At 38.8% G+C, this 18,789-nt stretch overlaps 1 protein-coding gene and 1 long non-coding RNA gene across 4 annotated transcripts; one reads left to right on the forward strand and one right to left on the reverse strand.

Moving 5' to 3' along the window:
* The first annotated feature begins 5,739 nt into the window (after positions 1-5,739).
* On the forward strand, positions 5,740-18,586 carry LOC125328134. The gene is made up of 3 exons (XR_007204552.1): positions 5,740-5,812; positions 7,197-7,293; positions 18,226-18,586. It is a non-coding gene; the product is annotated as an uncharacterized LOC125328134 (long non-coding RNA).
* On the reverse strand, positions 7,669-17,103 carry LOC125328133 (endogenous retrovirus group 3 member 1 Env polyprotein-like). Of its 3 annotated transcripts, XM_048308386.1 has the most exons (3): positions 16,646-17,103; positions 13,445-13,492; positions 7,669-10,611 (listed from the first exon to the last, which is right to left on the reverse strand). In XM_048308386.1, the coding sequence occupies exon 3, from the start codon at positions 9,933-9,935 to the stop codon at positions 8,658-8,660; it is 1,278 nt and encodes a 425-aa protein (XP_048164343.1). In that variant the 5' UTR covers positions 9,936-10,611; positions 13,445-13,492; positions 16,646-17,103; the 3' UTR covers positions 7,669-8,657. The 3 variants fall into 3 exon arrangements, with proteins under 3 accessions (XP_048164343.1, XP_048164344.1, XP_048164342.1); XM_048308387.1 differs by lacking the exon at positions 13,445-13,492; XM_048308385.1 differs by lacking the exon at positions 16,646-17,103 and having other exon boundaries at positions 13,445-13,870.
* Positions 18,587-18,789: the final 203 nt, after the last annotated feature.

Consider the following 18,789-nt stretch of genomic DNA (forward strand, 5'->3'; position numbering starts at 1 on the left):
TTCTGACCACAGAAGGCCTGCTTCTGGGTCAGAGAAAAGCAAGTGCTCTCAAGGGATATGAGATTCATGATTTGCTCTCAGTGGAGTGTAAACTGCTAAAGGCTGCATGCCTGCAGCCTGCATTCAGAAAGAACTCTGGCTCCTTTGTATTCACCGAGGGATATCAGATTCCTAGACATCATCTGGGGAAAATATATATATATATATATGCTGGGAAAATAAAGGTCTTGCCTCTGCCGCAGGAAAGTATTACACTGATGCTTTTAGAAACTGTGGAAGGATATTTGTGACCTGCTATGCTGTCTTGTACACCATAAATTCTTCAGATTTTTTGTTACAAAATGTTACTTTTGCTTTAGTTTTATTTAGAAAGAAAAACTACCTTTCAGGCTAGTGTTTCACACCTTTACTGACTGCAAAGTACGCAAAAAAAAAAGTGTTATTTACTGATTGAGTCAATGAATTCTAATTTCTCTTCCCATTTTCTATCTTTATGCCTTAATCTAAGCTCTTTAGGAAACAGCCATATTATCTATTCTCACAGAGGCTCTAGGCAGAGATTAATTAGCAACATGCTTCTGAATTCTTCAAATTAATGTATGACTGAAATGCAAAGTGCCCCTACTGATAATAGAAATTGCAGCTTATATTGCCAGAATAAAGCTTTTTTTATTGACTTAAGATGGAATCAAATTCTTCTGCATTTGTATCCAGAGTGTGTATTAGAGTTAGGTAGTAAGAACTACCAGAGCTTCATTAATTTTGTTTCCAACCAAAAAAACATGTATTCTAAAAATATATTTAAAATATTACTTGGGCAGCCTCTAACAGTGCTTGGCTTCAAATTAGTCACCAAGTATTGAGAGATAATTATAGCACTTAGATTGAGTGTGAGGAATTGTGGTTCTCATTGCTGAAGCAGAGATAATTGCTATGAACAGACTCTCCACCCGTGCCATTCTACAAACACTCAGTTTGGGAGCGTGGTGAAGAGATTGCTTAGATTATTTCTGCAAAAACATGTCCATGAGTTCATAGTCTGGAGCATTAGGAGGAAATTTGTTTCAGTGAAATCAGAGGTAATTTTTTCTTCCATAGTTATGTCTTACTCTACCAAACTATCAGAGGCTCAAATGTGCTTATTAGTCCATCTCCCTAATGTTAGTAGCATCCATCTGACAATACCTGCTTTCCGCAGAAGTATCCCCAAAGGCTCACAGCCTTCTCATGACCCTCCCCTCTCTTTCCATTTCAGTCCCAGATGTCCTTACAAGCACCAAAAAAGCCATACAGGAGCTGAATGTAAAACAGTCCTTTCTGAAGCAAATCCCATGTTTCTGGTATCTAGTAACTGACTGGCATGCACAGGCTTTTTTCATCAGGATATGAATGCCTCCATCATATTCCTATACGGAAATACTTGGGATGTAAAAAGTTTTTAGGCAGTCCCCACAGATGCCTTGATCACCTCCATACTTTCTCTCCAACTTTCACCAAAACTGGAACTGTACACAGTAGCAATCTGCTGTATGCAGACTGCAGATAAAAAATGCATACAAGGACTCTAATGTTTGATGAAGATGTTGCCTAGGCTGGTGCCAGAACATGTTCTAGAGAACTTGCTGTTGTTTCTCTGTCCTCTTGTCAATCCCACAAGCCTTTTCATGTTTTTCTCAAAATCTCTCTTCTCTCTTTCCCACTTTCAGACCGGCCAAGACACAACTCCGAATTTGGCAGCAATTCCTCAAGGAAAGAATTCACCCATATTTTTCTCCAAAAGCAGCACAGTGTGTGGGGATATTCTGAAAGAATACGGAGAGAGATTTCACATGGACAGAAGTATGAAAAAATGCGTAACAACTGAAACATTCCCAAGTAGTAAGTCATACATGTGATGACTCAGTTGGCCTAAGAAACTGAAGCGCTAAAAGCACCTCTGTTTCAAGTACAGACGCTTGGACACTGATGTCAGACGTCCATGCTAGTTTCCACAACGGCAAGAGAGCAAGGAGCTTGTGAAGAGCTCACTACCCATTCTCACTAGGACAACACATTAGCAGATTTTCGTAGACCAAGAATAGAAAATGAAGGCACTTCTTTTCCTCTTTCCCTATGCTCACATTTCTCAGCCTTTCCTACTGACCTAATGGAATACCTAGCATAGCTATGCTCTCTCCTTCAGAAACCTGAATCTCTGCTGTGGAGTTCAGCTACTTGAAAGACCAGCATCTAAACTTCCTTCTGGAAATAAAAATAAACCCCCATAGTCCCCTATCATCATCTAAGGCAACACAAGAAACATTTTCAAAGTATGACCACGTAATGAAATTACTTTTGTGTCAGACACAATAGTCTATGAAGATGTTTTAAAAATACACTTCTGATTCAAAGTGCTCTTCATTATCTGTTTTGTGATTTCAGTATCGTGTAAAAGATTCTATTGTTAGATTTGTTTCCCACTCTGAGTTCCTGTCCCATCCTCCATTTGATCAGGAGAGTGTACATTCTTTATTACAGACCCTGTGTTTTTAAGGCAATTGCATCTTATTTGCAGATTTCTGTATTTCTGAAAAAAAGCAAAACACAGGTTTAATACTCTTGTATGCACATTAAACAAACCATATTTTAAATATTTGAGAAAGTTTTCATATATGATGAAATGTCAGGAAGTGGTTTTTTTTCAGCCCAGTCAGCAAAATTAAGTTCTAATGGAATTAATTATCCCTCATATGAGAAACAAATGCTGGCAATGTGGCATCTTAAGAAGCAGAAGCATAATTTTAAATATGATTTTGATATTTTTTTAATTAAAAATCCCACTACATAATAATATTGTATATATACAATTTTTATTCCTAGACAACTTGTTGTAACACAAAATCTCAATTCCCAACTGTTAAAAACATGACTTCTTTGTTTGCATTTTAAATTGTTTCCCCTTGAAATGATATTGCTAAAAATATATTTTTGGGAGTAGTTTTCAGTGTTTTTCAATACTATGTGTTTCTTCTGTGGGGTTTTCACCTAAAAATAACTACCTACCTTGGAATCTTCCCACTCTTCACTCTGTCTATTTTAAATATTTTGTGCACACTACAAGGTGACACTATATTTTTAAGGAAATACATATATGGTGTTTTGTTGCTATATCCTGTTTGTAAAGTTCTGTAAATAAAAATTACATAAAACTCAGTAAGTTGGTTTTGGTTTTTTTCTTATTTCTTCTAGTGATTATCCAAAAGCACTGACATCATTATCTGTACCATTTATGTAAAAGGTTTCAATAATTTTAACTTAAGGGAACCTACTTGTTCAAATACTTAATAGCTAATAGGTCAATTCAATACAGACTCTTTGTTCAGTTTGCTTTGAATTTTCAACAGTTAGTTATCAGTTGCATTTTTTGAAAAATCTAATTACAGTCTCAGAGCTGTAGGACATCTTGGATTTTTTAAACCAATCCTTATGTATTGAAAATCTCTTTACTCATAATGAAATCTGAATAAATATTAAATAAAACTTTTATTATAGAGTCATAGAAAAATTTACTGACTCAACTAACATCTTGAAAATAAAAAGCCAAATATTGACTGATTTTAATGTTGCTTTGCTTTGGACTGTCAGGATAACTAGCTCTTCAAAAGAATTCCTTCATGAGAGCTTGGGAGATCTATGAAAAACACAGAACATCTGGGTTAGACCAGTTACAGTCTGAGTAAATTGTTAGGTTTTGAGTGATTCCTCTTCTTCTGGGTGCTGATTGGTGAAGAACTGAGAATTAAAAAGAACAGACATGACAGGCAGCATCATGTACGTAACCCAGATACAACTGGGGTGAGAAAGCACAGAGATGATCCCTTCTATATCCGTCACTCACAAAGATGATGGGCAAGAGCTTTTGAACTGGTGAATGCCACCTCCTGAATTACTTTGTCAGATGATAGTCAACAGTAGGCTTTTTGATTGCCAGAAATGTCAGCTGTCTAACTCATCAGCTGAAGGGAGAACTCAGCAGAGATTTATGTGCATGGGCATCACCTCTTTCATCTGGAAGCTGTCCCTTCACTGATGGCCACATTACAGCGCTCAGTCAGTACTGTCCCCAGGCTCCAGACACTACTTGGTGTTGGCGTCTGGATGTTTATGAGAGACATCTGGCAGTCAGATGCATCAGCTGCACTGCCAGCTCTGTGCCCTGCCTACCACTCCGCAGTTTGTCGAGAGCTGGGAGCTGTTCCGTGGCTGCACAGCTCCTTTCCCAAAGCCCAGCTGCTCTCAGGTTGCAGACCAGAAAGGCTTCTAAAGAGTACACTGAAAATTACTTGGCGGAAAGGTAATGGTGTCCTGATAGTGATGTGTTTCTTTATCAGGGGCTATTTTTGCAGGGCTGAGCTAAGAAACAGGAGAGCCTAGGAGCCAGCTGCCAAAAGCCTCCTCAATGTGCCATGCAGATAAGCAGAGGAAAAACACCAGGCAATCTGGGACGGCTTCCACATGCCCACAGAGTGTGCAGATGTAAATGTCAGAGTATGAGTTTTTCTGCACTCATACCCACTCCTATTCAAATCTGCACTACTTAGTGATCTGAGGGCATAGGGATTCCTTTTAAATGAACATGAATGTACGGCCCTAGGTACTAACTGAATCCTTTCTCTCCCAAAAGTTTCTCCCTAGTTTAATTTAGGGGTTTTTTGTTATGTTAAACACTTCTAAAGCTCCCTGACTCAGAGTTCTCAGTATTAACACCTGAGAACAAAATCACAGATCAGTATTTTGAAGCCAAATATGTTCTGAAAACTATAGAAAAACCCATGAAGTTTTCAATTTATTTCATTCAAACTGCCTTAACCTCTTATAGGACACAGTGTAGTTATCAGCACATCATTCCATGTATTGCTGCAGTATACTCTGTTATCTTAGGGAGAAGGCTTTACCATTTTAAGTACTTGTACTGCACTGTTGCACAGAACAATATTAAACACATCCAAATAAAAGATTGCAGCTCAAAAGAAAAAATGTCTTTTGTAGTAGAGGAGTGTTGGGGGTTTTAAAATCCCATATATAGATATGAAAAACCACAACTGAAACCAGTTGTAGAAATAGTTTTCTACTGGTACACAAAGTATTTGCTTTTATGAAAGGAAAATGGATTAAAAAAAAAAGTTTGAGATTGCAAGATGAAACAAGAAGTAACTCTATTGAAATTAGGCAGCTGTAAGAACAGAGCAAAGTCAAAGTGCACATTTCAAAGTAAGGCCAGCACATCCTGATTATCAACATTGATACTCAATGGAAAAACACAAGTCAGCTTGTTAACATTGCAGTAACATTCTCATTCACAGAACACTAACTTTAAAAAAACAGTGCCTGGATGTTAACAAGAGTGTATCATTTCATGATTTTCTCTTCCTCAACTGTCCTTTTCATTTTAGGAATTTTTGGCCTGACTACTTTCTTCACTTTCCTTTAAAAGGAATCAAGCCTCAGGAGGCAGAAGTTGCACAACATGGATATTTAATTTCTTTTTCTTTCACCTTAAAAAAAAAAAAAAAAGTTTACCTTTGGGTACAAAAGCAAACAAATACAACAAATATCCAACACTTTTTTCACTTAGACAGGATGGTGGCAAAGAAAGCTGATTTTAGAGCCGCTTATTTAGACACTCAAGTGCCCATAAAAGAGAGAATTTATCCTGTTTGCCAGAGATACGCTGGTTAAAAATAGCATGGTAGTGAAACAAAACACATGGTGACACTATGTCAGATGACAACAAAATGGCCTAGCAATGGAAAAGAAATGAATTCTATGTACAGTAAGTTTTTCTCAATCGTTCTTATTTTCTACACAGATTTTCTTTTCTCAATTATCCTGTACTATAGCATGACTCAAAAGCAGAATACATAACGACATGAAGTGTTAGCTACAAGTTCGAGATATGCTACTAGATCTTGGTGTTTGGGGAGGTGGGAGGGATTGTTTTGTAGGAAACAAATTCTAGATTTTATCCATTAACTGTATTCATCATTATTTCTGTTAATTAACAACAGAATTTGTTAACAAACAAAAGACAATTCTAATATTTTGTATATCACTAGTGTAAATACTTCAGGGGAAACATTTCTGGTAACATTAGTCAATGTGCTTTGAGAACTGAATTTATTTAAGAGGTTGGTTGTTTCCATATTAAGTTATCTCTTTCTTTTATAGACAGAGAATACTTCACTATTTCTTTTCTTCTCTTAGTTTGCAGAAAGTGAAAGTTAGGGAAGAGAAACAATTTAAAATCCATTTTAAAAAAAAAGGTCAGTTTTAGAAACGTTAAACATTAAACCTAATCAAGACAAAGTTTAAAGTGCGAAGAGGTCCTTCCTAACTTATGCTAAGAAATGTTTACAATGAACATCAATAATGACATAAAAAAAGTTAGTCTGATTATTGCTACTATTATACAGAGAATGAAAGCTTTTCAGAATAAACCCCACTTGAAAATTATCTGAGTATCCAGATTTCAAGTACTTGGAGAGTTTATAATCCTTCTCGGGAAGTTAACATTACTGGCCATATACAGGCATGCAATGAAACTGATTTTCTAATACTACGGAAAAGTTGTTTTTTTTTTTAAATCCTCAAGACTATAAATTTCTGAAGTACCTACCCATTACATGTGCTCAAATCCTTCAAATGCAGTATTGCCAATACAGTAACTTCTCCCTCCCCAAATTGATTATGTCTCTGTATATTGGCTACAGCTATTGAATCAGCATTTTTAGTATCTAAAGAAACCTGATGGTGCTATCAATTGTACTATTTGGTAAGTGATTTAGGGTCAAAACCACAGTATTGATCAGACTCCATCTTTGAAAGAAATAAACTGAACATCTATTGCTTTACCTTTATGTGTATGTATATGTGTGTGTCTGCACACATGCACACAGCTGCCTATTTTGACAAACATGGTTTTATTTGTCCCCTGAGGAAATGGTGCCATTAATCAGCTAATTATGAGTGCAAAACTATCCATTGGGCAGTTAATTCATTGCCAGAGTACACAAAGCCATTTCACCTGATTTTTTTAAATGGTTAAAGAGGTTGAGTACTACGCTATGTACAGGCTGAAAATTGATTATCTTAAATACAAAATGAAACTCAAAAGTTATTAAGAATGCATGCTTGCTACTTTCCTTTTTTCTATGCAGTGAAAGTTGGAGATGTATACAGTGCTGAAGCTGACTGAGCTCCAAGGCTCTTCACTCTCAAGCAAGGATTATGAACCCTGTTGCCCTCCCAGTGTTGGTGGGACACGGAGAGTACATGCATGCTTTGCACTGCTTACACCTTACTGCAAATGGCTGTTTCACCTCTGTTGCAGAAAGTCTCAGGGCACTTGTATTAAATCTTTGAGACCTGTGATTTCAGAAACATGACAATCTTAAACAGTATCTCCACAGAAACATTTGCATATGTAGGAAATAGATACACATTTAAACATCAAAAAATTTAGTAACTTATTTCTTTTAAGACCTTTCTTTTAAGGTCTTTTTAAGACCTCTGATTTGACTCTTTCTGCCTCTGAAGACAAGATTTAATTTACTGTCAATAATTGGGCAATGTTATCTTACCGTTTTTAGATTGTATGTGGATTTCTACATAGTAATCCTTACTATTCTAAAAAACCCTGACATTCTCCTACTGTCATAAATCCCTATCTAAGCAACCTGTCTGTCAAGAAAGAGACCACTCGATGTTAATTAAAAATTAACATCTGTTTTATTAGAAGAATAATTAAAAAATTAAAAGTTGAAATAATCCAGTCCAGGAAAATCCACAAATAAAATCCTAAAACCTGCGTCCGGAGCAATTAGGAACCTTTAGGCCTAACCGGCACAAGGCCCCAGTGCAGGAAGCCTGCAATGCTGGGTTAACTTTGGCTAGTCCAAAGTTAGAGAATTAAAATGGTCTCTCTGGGAGACAGGGGCCTCACTCACCAGCACTGGGCTTCACCCACAGCTAACCCGAGGCAAATGCCCCCCCAGAGCTCTTGGAAAGTCTGCCCCTGGAGCTGGGCTTAGGAACTTGTACAACTTAAGGACAACTAACAAAAGCATTGAACTGCACCACAAACACCTCAAGGAACTTTTAAAACAGAACAATCAACAGTCATTTTAAGGAACTTTTAAAACTGAACCATAAACACTTTAAGAATCTTTTTAAAAAACATACTAATTAACCTGGATAACTTGGGTATGTGCAGGAAACAAGACATTTGGAAGTTTGAGGCTCAAGGAAAGGATCCAACTTGGGAATATTTTATCAACAGGGATTTTTAATTAAGAACTGTGTGATTACATGGTTCTGAGAATTGACTTTGTATCTTTAACTAGTTTGATGGGCATTTTAAGTATGTAAAGGCTAATTTGGCAATTAAAACACTGAATATGCAAAATACAAAACTAGGACATTTAACACCTTATCATGCAAAATCAGGGCACTTAAACAAAGGCCAATTTGGTAGATTTCATATATAACAAGTCCCCCCTTTTTCTCTTTTGCACAGGCTGTTTGGTCTTTGCATTTAAGTGAAGTTGGGTAACTCTTCAGGAATGGCATTGAGTTCCTTAAAATGGTCCCACATCTGCTGGGCTAGCTTTTGCTTCTTTCTAGTTTTCTTCGGCTGGTTGACATGCACAATCTTTTGGGTGGACGCTGAAGGAAGTCGTTGTCCTTGGAGATCCTGTGTAAGGGGCATACTTTGAACAACAGCAGTTACTAAACAAATAAAACAAGGAATTAAAACAGTGAAAAAAATTAAACCAAGAAGGGAAAACCCAATGACAATTAAAACCTTTTTGTCTTTTAGCTCTAGTCAGTTCATCATAAAGTGCAATTCCTAGATGGTTTCCAACATCCTCTGGTAAAAGGAAAAAATTATGTTGGATAGCTCCGAGGGTACAGCTTCCTCGCCAGCGAGGTGGTAGTTTGGAATAGGCTTTGTTACTGCAGATCCAGTACAGATCTTCAGGTGCTTCCCAAAAGTGAGGTTGGATGCTAGAAGCAGAAGTCCAATATTTAGAGATCTGTGGCAAGACTGAGTAAGGATTTCCATGGTCCCAGCATTGATAGAATTGTTCTGTTGGATTTAAAATACAATTTTTGTTTTTAATTTTCTCTGTTGACCAGAAAACTTCTGGTTCTTGAGGTATCCACCAGTGCCTTTGCCCATCAATTACTAAGTACCTTTTACAAATTGTTTCTCCAACTTCTTTTGTAAACCTGTTCCCTTTTCTCCATATGCATTCCTCTCCAATAACAGTGTTCTTTAGTTGCCATGTTCCATTATCATGTCGGGTGGTAGGAGAGAGGTCATTTAGTCGGATTAAATCAGGGGGTCCAATACTGACTCCCTGCCAAGGCCAACTTTCCAACTCCAAAGTTCCTCCATACACCCAGCAATTTGTAAGGTTCAATTGTTGACTTACTCTCTCAGCCAGATCAATGAACAAATTTTTACCTGACACTAAAGGACTTTCTGCTTTTTGTTTCTCTTTCTCATTGATTACTATTTCTTGAATCAGGTCCACATCATAAGGTTTTCTTTTGATCACATCTTCTGTTTTTGTTATATAGTTAAAACAGAGCCAATCTTCTTGGGAGGGGCATTCTCCCTTTTGTTTATGAACCGAATTGCCAAGATTTCTTCCAATCCAGTATTTATGTTCTTTTTCCGTGCAGGTACTTAGTGTAGTTAAGTTGTAACAAGCTGGGTTCACACAAGTATGTGCACAGAAGAAGTGTTTAATTTGGTATGAGTTTCCTTCTGTCTGATATACTGTTTTGGAACATTTGTTACATCTGATGTCAGCCTGGGCGAAGGGAAACCACAGGATCCAGAGGGTTACAGTGTAGAACAGGGTGCATTTGCTCTTGTTTGACAACATTACCTTGAGGAGAGTTGTTAACCCCCCAGGTCTTTCTGTCTCTGGGTGGTACCATCCCTGCTCCTCTGGTCCTTCTTCTGGGTTTTATCCCTTTAGATGGACTCTTCAGATAATCAGACATCAAGAATCTCTTCATTTTTGGAGTTGGCCTTGTTATGAATTTGAATGGTTTTGCCCTGAAATTTAGAGTCAGATTAAGCTGTTATTAGGGATGAATACTACCTCCAACTGGAGCACTCTAATGTGGAAATTGAGGAAACAATTTTTATGATATAACAACTTTAGAACAACAATAATATTTGGAACAACACTCTTAACACTTTATAACTGGGGAAAAGGTAGTAATTGATTTGGATGTCTTAAAAGGGAAACTGGGAGTTAATATAAGAAGTGAAATCAACAGTTCTATTGGAGCTTTACTCTAGTGACTCTTCTTCAGTTGGTGGTGTTACCGGTCCTTTGACACACTGGATGTGTGTCCACCCTTTTTCCAAAGTATGCACAGCTGTCTCAGTAGTTAGCTGGACTTGGAAAGGACCTTCCCAAGCTGGTGTCAGTGACTTTTCTTTCCACGATTTTATCAATACCCAGTCTCTTGGGTTGATGTGATGTAAATTAAAGTCCAGTGGTAGTGTCTGTGGTACAAGTCCCTTCTCTCTCAGCTGCTTTAAATTTCCTGCAATCAATTGCACATATTGTTGAACATTTACATTTCCACACTCCTTCACATCAGCTTCATATTGGGTGGCTAAGTATGGTAACCCGTGCAACATTTCATGAGAGGAACAGTTTAAGTCAGACCTAGGTTGTATTGGGTGGCTAAGTACGGTAACCCGTGCAACATTTCGTAAGAGGAACAGTTTAAGTCAGACCTAGGTTGAGTTTGGATCTGTACAAGAGCAAGTGGGAGACACTTTATCCACAACCACTTTGTCTCGATCATTAATTTCGTTCAAGTGTTTTTGAGGGTTTGATTCATTCGTTCCGCTCTCCCAGAACTTTGTGGATGCCACAGAGCATGCAGTCTCCAATTAATGCCTAATTGTTGCACCAATTGTTGGTAGAATTTGGGAGGTAAAGTGTGTACCTCAGTCCGAATCAATTCGGTGGACTATCCCATAACGAGGGATAATTTGTTCAAGGATCACCTTGCTCACTGTTTGAGCAGTAGCATTTATGGTTGGTATGGCTTCAACCCAGTGAGTACGGTGATCAACAATCACTAATAAGTATTTCCACCTTTGGACGGGGGGGGCATTTCAGTAAGATCAATTTGAAAAGGTCTTGTGGCCAATTCAATTCCCCCACTTGTAATCTTTTTCCTAACTTTTGTATTTATCTTTTGACAAATTATGCAGCTCCTTGTAATTTGATTAGCCAATTCGTAAACTCCAATATATCCAAAAGTTCTAAGAAAGTGGTCTGCTAGAGCTTTTGAACCCCAGTGGTGATTTTGATGAATATTCCATAGGATTTCTCTAGCCAGATTTTTATTTAATATTTGTCGGCCATCTGGCAGATGCCACTGGCCCTGGGAATCTTCTTTACCTCCAATTAAAATTGTTTTTCTTGATCATTAAAAATCAGCGTGGGTAAAGTGTCGTTTATTAAAGTGCTGTTGATGTCACTGGGAAGTGTTTTCACCTCCATTACCTTTACTGTTGTTTCTACAGCCACTTCTTTAGCTGCGATGTCTGCAAAAGTATTTCCCCTTGCTTCTCTAGTGTTCCCTGTTTGATGTCCTGGGATGCATACTACTGAAACCACCTGAGGTTGTTTAAGTGCTTCCAAAATCCTTAAAATTAGCTCTTTATGGAGGATGTCTTTTCCTTTGGTGTTGAGGAACCCTTCCTCTGTCCAAATTTTGCCAAATGTGTGGACTACCCCATAGTTATACCTCAAGTCATGTAGATGGTTCTGATGCTTCTGGCTAGTCTGCGGAGGGCTTTTTCGAGGGCGTATAATTCGCACACCTGAGCTGACCAAGTAGATGGTAACTTCCCTTTTTCTAAAACTTTCTTTGAAGCCATCTACAACAGAATAGCCGGAGCATCATTTCCCATCTACAACTCGGGATGACCCATCAATAAAAAGGGCTTCTCCTTGATCAAAGGGGCAGTCCACTAGATCTTCCCAAATTTTTGTTTGTAGGTCAACTATATCAATGCAACTGTGTTCAAGAACATTTTCAGAGGGGGTTCCGTAAAGAAAATGAGCTGGATTCTGGATTGAGCAAGTAACCAAGCTCAGGTAATCAGTGTGCATTAATATAGTTACATATTTCGCCATCCTTGGATCTGTTAGCCACTCGGAAGCTCTCTGATTCAAGATAGTCCTTATCGAGTGTGGCATATCAACAGTCAACTTACCCCCGAAGGTGAGTTTTTGGCTCTCCGAAACCAGGGTGGCTGCTGCAGCAATAGACTGGATGCAGACTGGCCATCCTCTTGACACTGGGTCTAACAACTTCAAGAGGAAAGCAACTGGCTTTCTGACTCCACCCCAGTCTTGGGTCAAGACGCCATAGGCGATTCCTTTCTCCACATTGACAAACAGGTCAAATGGCTTTCCGAGGGAAGGTAGGCTTAAGACTGGTGCTTTTATCAATTTATCTTTAAGATTTTGGAGTTTTTCATTGTCTGATTCTGTCCAATTGATAGGTTTGCCCTTGGTTAATTTTTCATATTAGAATTTAGCAGACTGGGTATACTGGTTGATCCACAGTCTGCTATACCCAAATAAGCCTAATAATTGTCTGACTTCCTTTTTTGTAGTTGGAAGTGATACATTTAGGATCCCTTCAATTCTTTCAGCACTCAGCTTTCTAGTGCCTCAGCCAAGTACATGTCCTAAATATCTCACCTCCTGTTGAACAAACTGTAATTTCTGTTTTGAAACTCTCAAGCCATTCTTTCCCAGAAAATTTAATAATTGAGTAGTGCCCAATCTGACTGTGGACTCCTGTTCTCCGGAGAGTAGCAGGTCGTCCACATATTGTGTTACCTATGTCCCTGTAGGTGAAGAGAAGGAGCTTAACAGGTCCTCTAGCGCTTGACCGAAGAGTGTTGGTGCCTCAGTGTAACCTTGAGGAAATCGAGTCCAGCGCAGCTGCTGCCTCCTTCCAGTGTCCGGATCCTCCCATGTAAAAGCGAAGATATCTCTGTAATGACAATCTAGAGAACATAACCAGAATGCATCCTTGAGATCAGTAACAGAGAACCAGGTATGCTCTGGCAGTACTCAGCCTGGAAGGGTGCAAGGGTTTTGTACCAAAGGATACCTGGTTTGAACTCTTATTGATCTCACGCAGGTCTTATCTGGTTTCTGGACAGCCAAAACTGGGGTGTTGTAGGGCGACTTGCAGGTCTCGAGGATCCCATCCTCTATGAGGTACACAATGACAGGTTTTAGTCCCTGTCTTTTGTATTTAGACAGTGAGTACTGTGGTACTCGGATTGGCTTGGTGTCACGAAGCAGTTGCATGGTAAGCAGTGTGATATTCATTTTACCTCTGCTTTTAGGCCTTGCCCAAACTATTGGATTGATTTCTTTTTCGTCTGTCAAAGATAAAACAAACAGTTTAGTTTTCATTTGACCTCCTTGAGGTACACCACTCCAATTTTAAGTGGTACTTGGAAGTCCCAGCCTAATAGGTTGGTACCTGCTTGAGGTAAATACAGAATATCACCTGTATGGGTGCATCCATAACTAGTAATTGTCACATCCTTTATTAGGGGAACCTCCAAGGTTTCTCCTTTGGTTCCATAGGAGTTTAAAGCGCTTGTGGATACTGCACATCCTTTGGGTTATCCACTGACACAGGTCCTTTCGGCGCCTGTGTCTACTAAAAACTCATTGTCTGTTCCTGGGGACCAACTTTTAATTTTATCAAGGGCTCTTGCAGATATTTCTGTTTCCCGGTAGAGCCCCTGACATCTTCAGTTATTCAATACCTGGCCCTCCATTTGGAAAGCCTCTTGATCTCAGTCTTTTAAAACAACGCCAATGGCCATGGCCCTCTTTATTGCAGTATGTGCATATGATTTTTCTGGATCCTGAGGTCTCAGAAGTAGATTGGTGTGGGGATCCCTTAGAGGTTTTCTTTTGGAGAGAAGCATTAAAGAAAGGGTTGTTTCCCATAGATAACATAACTTTGGCTTTGGTTTTCATTCTTTTCTCATCTCTCCTCACATATACTTTTTGTGCTTCCTCCAACAACTCATCCAGTCCTCTCTCTGGCCACTTCTCCAATTTTTCTAATTTTCTTCTAATGTCAGGCCAGGAGTGCAAAACGAAGTGGACTTTTAACATAGTTTTTCCACCTTCACTTTCTAAATCAATTTCAGAATATAATTGAATGTTATTCCTCAACCGAGTCATCCAAGCGGTAGGGGACTCATCTTTTTCCTGTTCCCCACAAAAAGCCTTTTTCACGTTGTTAACACGGGGAACCGCCTCTTTGATTCCTTTAACAATTAAATTCCGGTAATCGGTCATGTGCCTCCTTCCCTCTTCTGAATTTCGGTTCCAATTAGGATCAGTTATGGGTAATTTGTGTTCACCAATTGGACCTTGGTTTGTATTGTTTTCTCTGTCCCATATGTTTACTCCTGCGGCTCTAATCATTTTCCGTTCCTCAACAGTGAACAGAGCTTGGAGGATAGATTGCATTTCCCTCCAAGTATAAATGTTAGGGCCGAGGAATTGGTCAAACTGTTCTGCAAGACCCACCGGGTCAGTTAACAAATTTTTCATTTCCTTTTTAAACTCTCGTACTTCTGACGATGCCAGAGGTACAATGACATAACCAATTCCTCCCTGAGCACCTCCCATAGGTACCTCTCTGAGGAATAAAATTTGGGAATCTTGGGGTACGCTAGGGCAGGTGGGACATTCCGGTGCTTTAATGGACTTCTTTCTAGTGCAGAAGGCTGGGCCTTTCTGGCTAGAAAGAACTTCACGTTCAATTATTTTCTTTTGAGAGTTAGAGGTAACAGACACTTCCCGGTTTATCTCCATTTCATTTTCACTTTCACTTTCAGAATCCCCTTCAGCTGATTGGTTCAGTGGAGGAAAAACTCTTTTACATTCAATTTGGACTCTCTCCCTTGGAGGAGTTGCTGGAGGAAGGTGGTATAAGGGATCCAATTTTGCTTGATTTAATTTCTTTTTAGGTTTCTCGTTTGGTTTTTCTAAAATTGGTAGCACCTTGTTTGATTCTTCTTGAATTTGGTTTGGTTTAGTTTGTTCTGTTTCTGGTTTTTCCCAATATCTTAACCAAATTTTTGCATACTCCAATTCATTAGAATCTTTTGAGGCTCTGTAGTGCACACAGGAATAAAGCGCCCTGCAGAGCCATGCTTCTGAGGACCCATGTTTTGGCCATTTAAGGCCATCATGCCTGATCTTACGTTTTGGCCATTTAAATACACAGTACTGAATCATTTGATATTGATCTTTTTCTTTAGTTAAATTATTTGTCTCCCATTCAATTAACATCTGCCCTAGTGGGCTGTCAGGAAAAATGTTGTATTTCTTAGAAGGGTTGTTCCTCTTGCTATTTGACTGCCCCATTCTGTTAGTTTAGGACAAACAAATAGCTGGTGCAAAAAAACGCCTTCCCCCCCCCCCCCCCCCCCCCCCCCAATTAAATCAACCAAAACTAGTATGATAAAAAACAATCTGTGTAATGTAAAAAACAACAAATCCAAACTTTTTAGTAATTAGAAATAACAACCCACAGCACAATTAAGAAAGTGGTAGATCCGTGGGAAAAGTAAAAATTAAATAATATTTTATAATATAGACTCTAATGGTAAAGAAAATGAACTTGTCAATAGAATAACTAATTCTAATACAAAGATAAGATAATATGGCAGACCCGTGGGAAAATTCAAAATTATAAATATCTATAATTTACAATAAAAAAATTATTACGATTAGGATAAAGACAATGAATACCACAGCAGTACCTTTGGATTAAGACAGATAACAAGAATTACTGTGAAAAACCACAAAATAATTTGGTCAAAAGCCACAAATAAAAGAACTGGCTAATATGCTATACAACAGTCCAACTAAAATACAATCACAGATGTGACTAATTAAATCTTTAAATCTGTTTAAGTACTAAAGGTTTATAAAATAACTATTTAAATAATTTGAATCTGGCAGTAATGTCAGTAGTGGCAGCCTCTCTGCTCAAGCGAACTTAAAATGGTGGACCTGCTCACCGAAAAGAAGGAAATTTGAAATGGTGGCCCTGCCAACCAAAAAGAAGGAAATTTGAAATGGTGGCCCTGCCCACCAAGAAAAGAAATTTAAAATGGTGGCCCTGCCCACCGAAAGGACATGAGAGAAAAAGAGATTAGAGTGGGGTGTCCTTCTCAGTTCTAGACCCGAGAAGGACTAGGGATATGGAACTGTAAAACATATTGGAGTCATGTGCACTCCTAAAGAGGTAACTTCCCCTAAAAGTGCCACCCCACAACCCTCAATCGTCCTCCTGTATCCCTTAAGGAGTGATTCCTTGCGGTGTGCACCAAAGAGATGACCCTGTCACTCGCTTCCTCACTCACACAGGGGATGGCCAACCCCACATTCACTCACACACAAAAGGGCCTAACACTGGGAGTCCCTCTAAAACTTTAAACCCTTTAAAAAGAGCAATTTCCTAACTAAATACCCCTTAGGAAGGGTTTAGGCCTCACCAGGTTCCTGTAGTGGGGCGTTTCCTCTCAGCTGCAGTGGTCCAAGGTTGTCCAGTAAATCCAAGGAAGGAAAATAGAAAAAAAAATTAAAAATTCAAAAATTCACCAAAATTCCTGAATTTTAGGGCAAAAATATGGCCTCCCGGACAAGACCCCAGAAGAGTTGTCAAGAATGAGACCACTCTTGATGTTAATTAAAAATTAACATGTTTTATTAGAAGAATAATTAAAAAAAAAAAAAAGTTAAAATAATCCAGTCCAGGAAAATCCACAAATAAAATCCTAAAACCTGCGTCCGGAGCGATTAGAAACCTTTAGGCCTAACTGGCACAAGGCCCCAGTACAGGAAGCCTGCAATGCTGGGTTAACTTTGGCTAGTGCAAAGTTAGAGAATTAAAATGGTCTCTCTGGGAGACAGGGGCCTCACTCACCAGCACTGGGCCTCACCCACAGCTAACCCGAGGCAAATGCCCCCCACACCTCTGCTCCAGCCTTTTCCCATGTCCATGCTCCGCCCCAGCCCGCCCACAATCCAGCCCCCATGGTCTGGTGCGATTGGTGGAGCCTTGAAGTGAAGTCATTGGATCCAGCCAATGGGATAGCTTCTTGTCCAGGGAGCCTGGAAGGCGGGAAAATGTGCTCATTGACAGTCATGTTGCCATGGAGCTGAGCTGCAGGTTAACGGACAGAGACTAAAAATAGCCCTCGACAGTCGGACAGTCTGCTCCTGGAGCTGGGCTTAGGAGCTTGTACAGCTTAAGGACAACTAACAAAAGCATTGAACTGCACCACAAACACCTCAAGGAACTTTTAAAACAGAACAATCAACAGTCATTTTAAGGAACTTTTAAAACTGAACCATGAACACTTTAAGAATCTTTTTAAAACATGCTAATTAACCTGGATAACTTGGGTATGTGCAGGAAACAAGACATTTGGAAGTTTGAGGCTCAAGGAAGGGATCCAACTTGGGAATATTTTATCAACAGGGATTTTTAACTAAGAACTGTGTGATTACATGGTTCTGAGAATTGACTTTGTATCTTTAACTAGTTTGATGGGCATTTTAAGTATGTAAAGGCTAATTTGGCAATTAAAGCACTTAATATGCAAAATACAAAACTAGGACATTTAACATCTTATCATGCAAAATCAGGGCACTTAACACGCAAAGGCCAATTTGGTGGATTTAATATATAACACTGTCCATACAAATTATGTCTAATGTAATTTCAGTATAACCTCTGGCATTAGCAAACACTGATCATCTTTTATTGTTAAATGCCTTAACAGAGCCTGTGGCTGATTTTACCACGAGCAGAATCTAGCCCTGAATTTAACACTACTTCACATATTAAGTCTATGATACAGAGAACTTTGAAACTATTTTCAAATTGATATGTCCTCACCAAAGGCAGGCAGATGGTCAGTTGTAGAAAAACAAAGCTAAAGCCCCACAGGAAATCTATTTTAATGTTATAAATCTGTATGAAAAAAATTGTCAACACAATTCAAGGAGCAGTGGTGCACAGTTATTTCTGGAACAAGTTTATGTATCTGCCTTCTTGTGTCTTTTTCAGACTGGTTGCAGTAAACAAACTCATTAGAACAACAAATCTGAGTTCCAGAGAAGAAGGCCTGGCAAGATCTCAAAGCTTCTCAAAGATTTATGTTCTTCCAGTGACCGATGCTGAATCAGCTTCTCTGCAGATATGGATTTGCTGATTTTTTTATGCTTTAATTTGATGATTCTTATTAAAAAAAAAAATAAGCAGCAATGTTGGTGCATGAAAATTTTTATAGTTCAATGTGTAATTCAAAAGCATGCCTTATCATTGTGTTCTGCTTATGATGAGTTTTTATAAGCAGAGGTTTCATTTTATTTTTCACAATTAAGCAAGTCCTTGCAATTTTTCTTACTCCTTACTCCTACTTTGAAGATTCAGCAATACAGTTTGAAAAGTTCCTTGAAGAATTTTATGTGGGAGGTTACAAGAAATATAAGAAACTTTCTCAGTCTCACCAGACAGCTGACCACCATGATGATAGAGGATAGCTTTGCAGAATTTACCACAGTCCAGGTTCATCTCCTCATGTCTCCCCCAGTGCTCCCTCAGGACAAAACCTTCTCAATTTTTTGAATG

Source organism: Corvus hawaiiensis, chromosome 6 (assembly GCF_020740725.1).
Source record: "Corvus hawaiiensis isolate bCorHaw1 chromosome 6, bCorHaw1.pri.cur, whole genome shotgun sequence".
Classification (NCBI taxonomy): Eukaryota; Metazoa; Chordata; class Aves; order Passeriformes; family Corvidae; genus Corvus; species Corvus hawaiiensis.

What these genes read in the sequence shown, in the direction of transcription:
- LOC125328133 (XM_048308387.1), bottom strand. Translation starts at nt 9,935, where the DNA reads ATGTTGTCAAACAAGAGCAAATGCACCCTGTTCTACACTGTAACCCTC.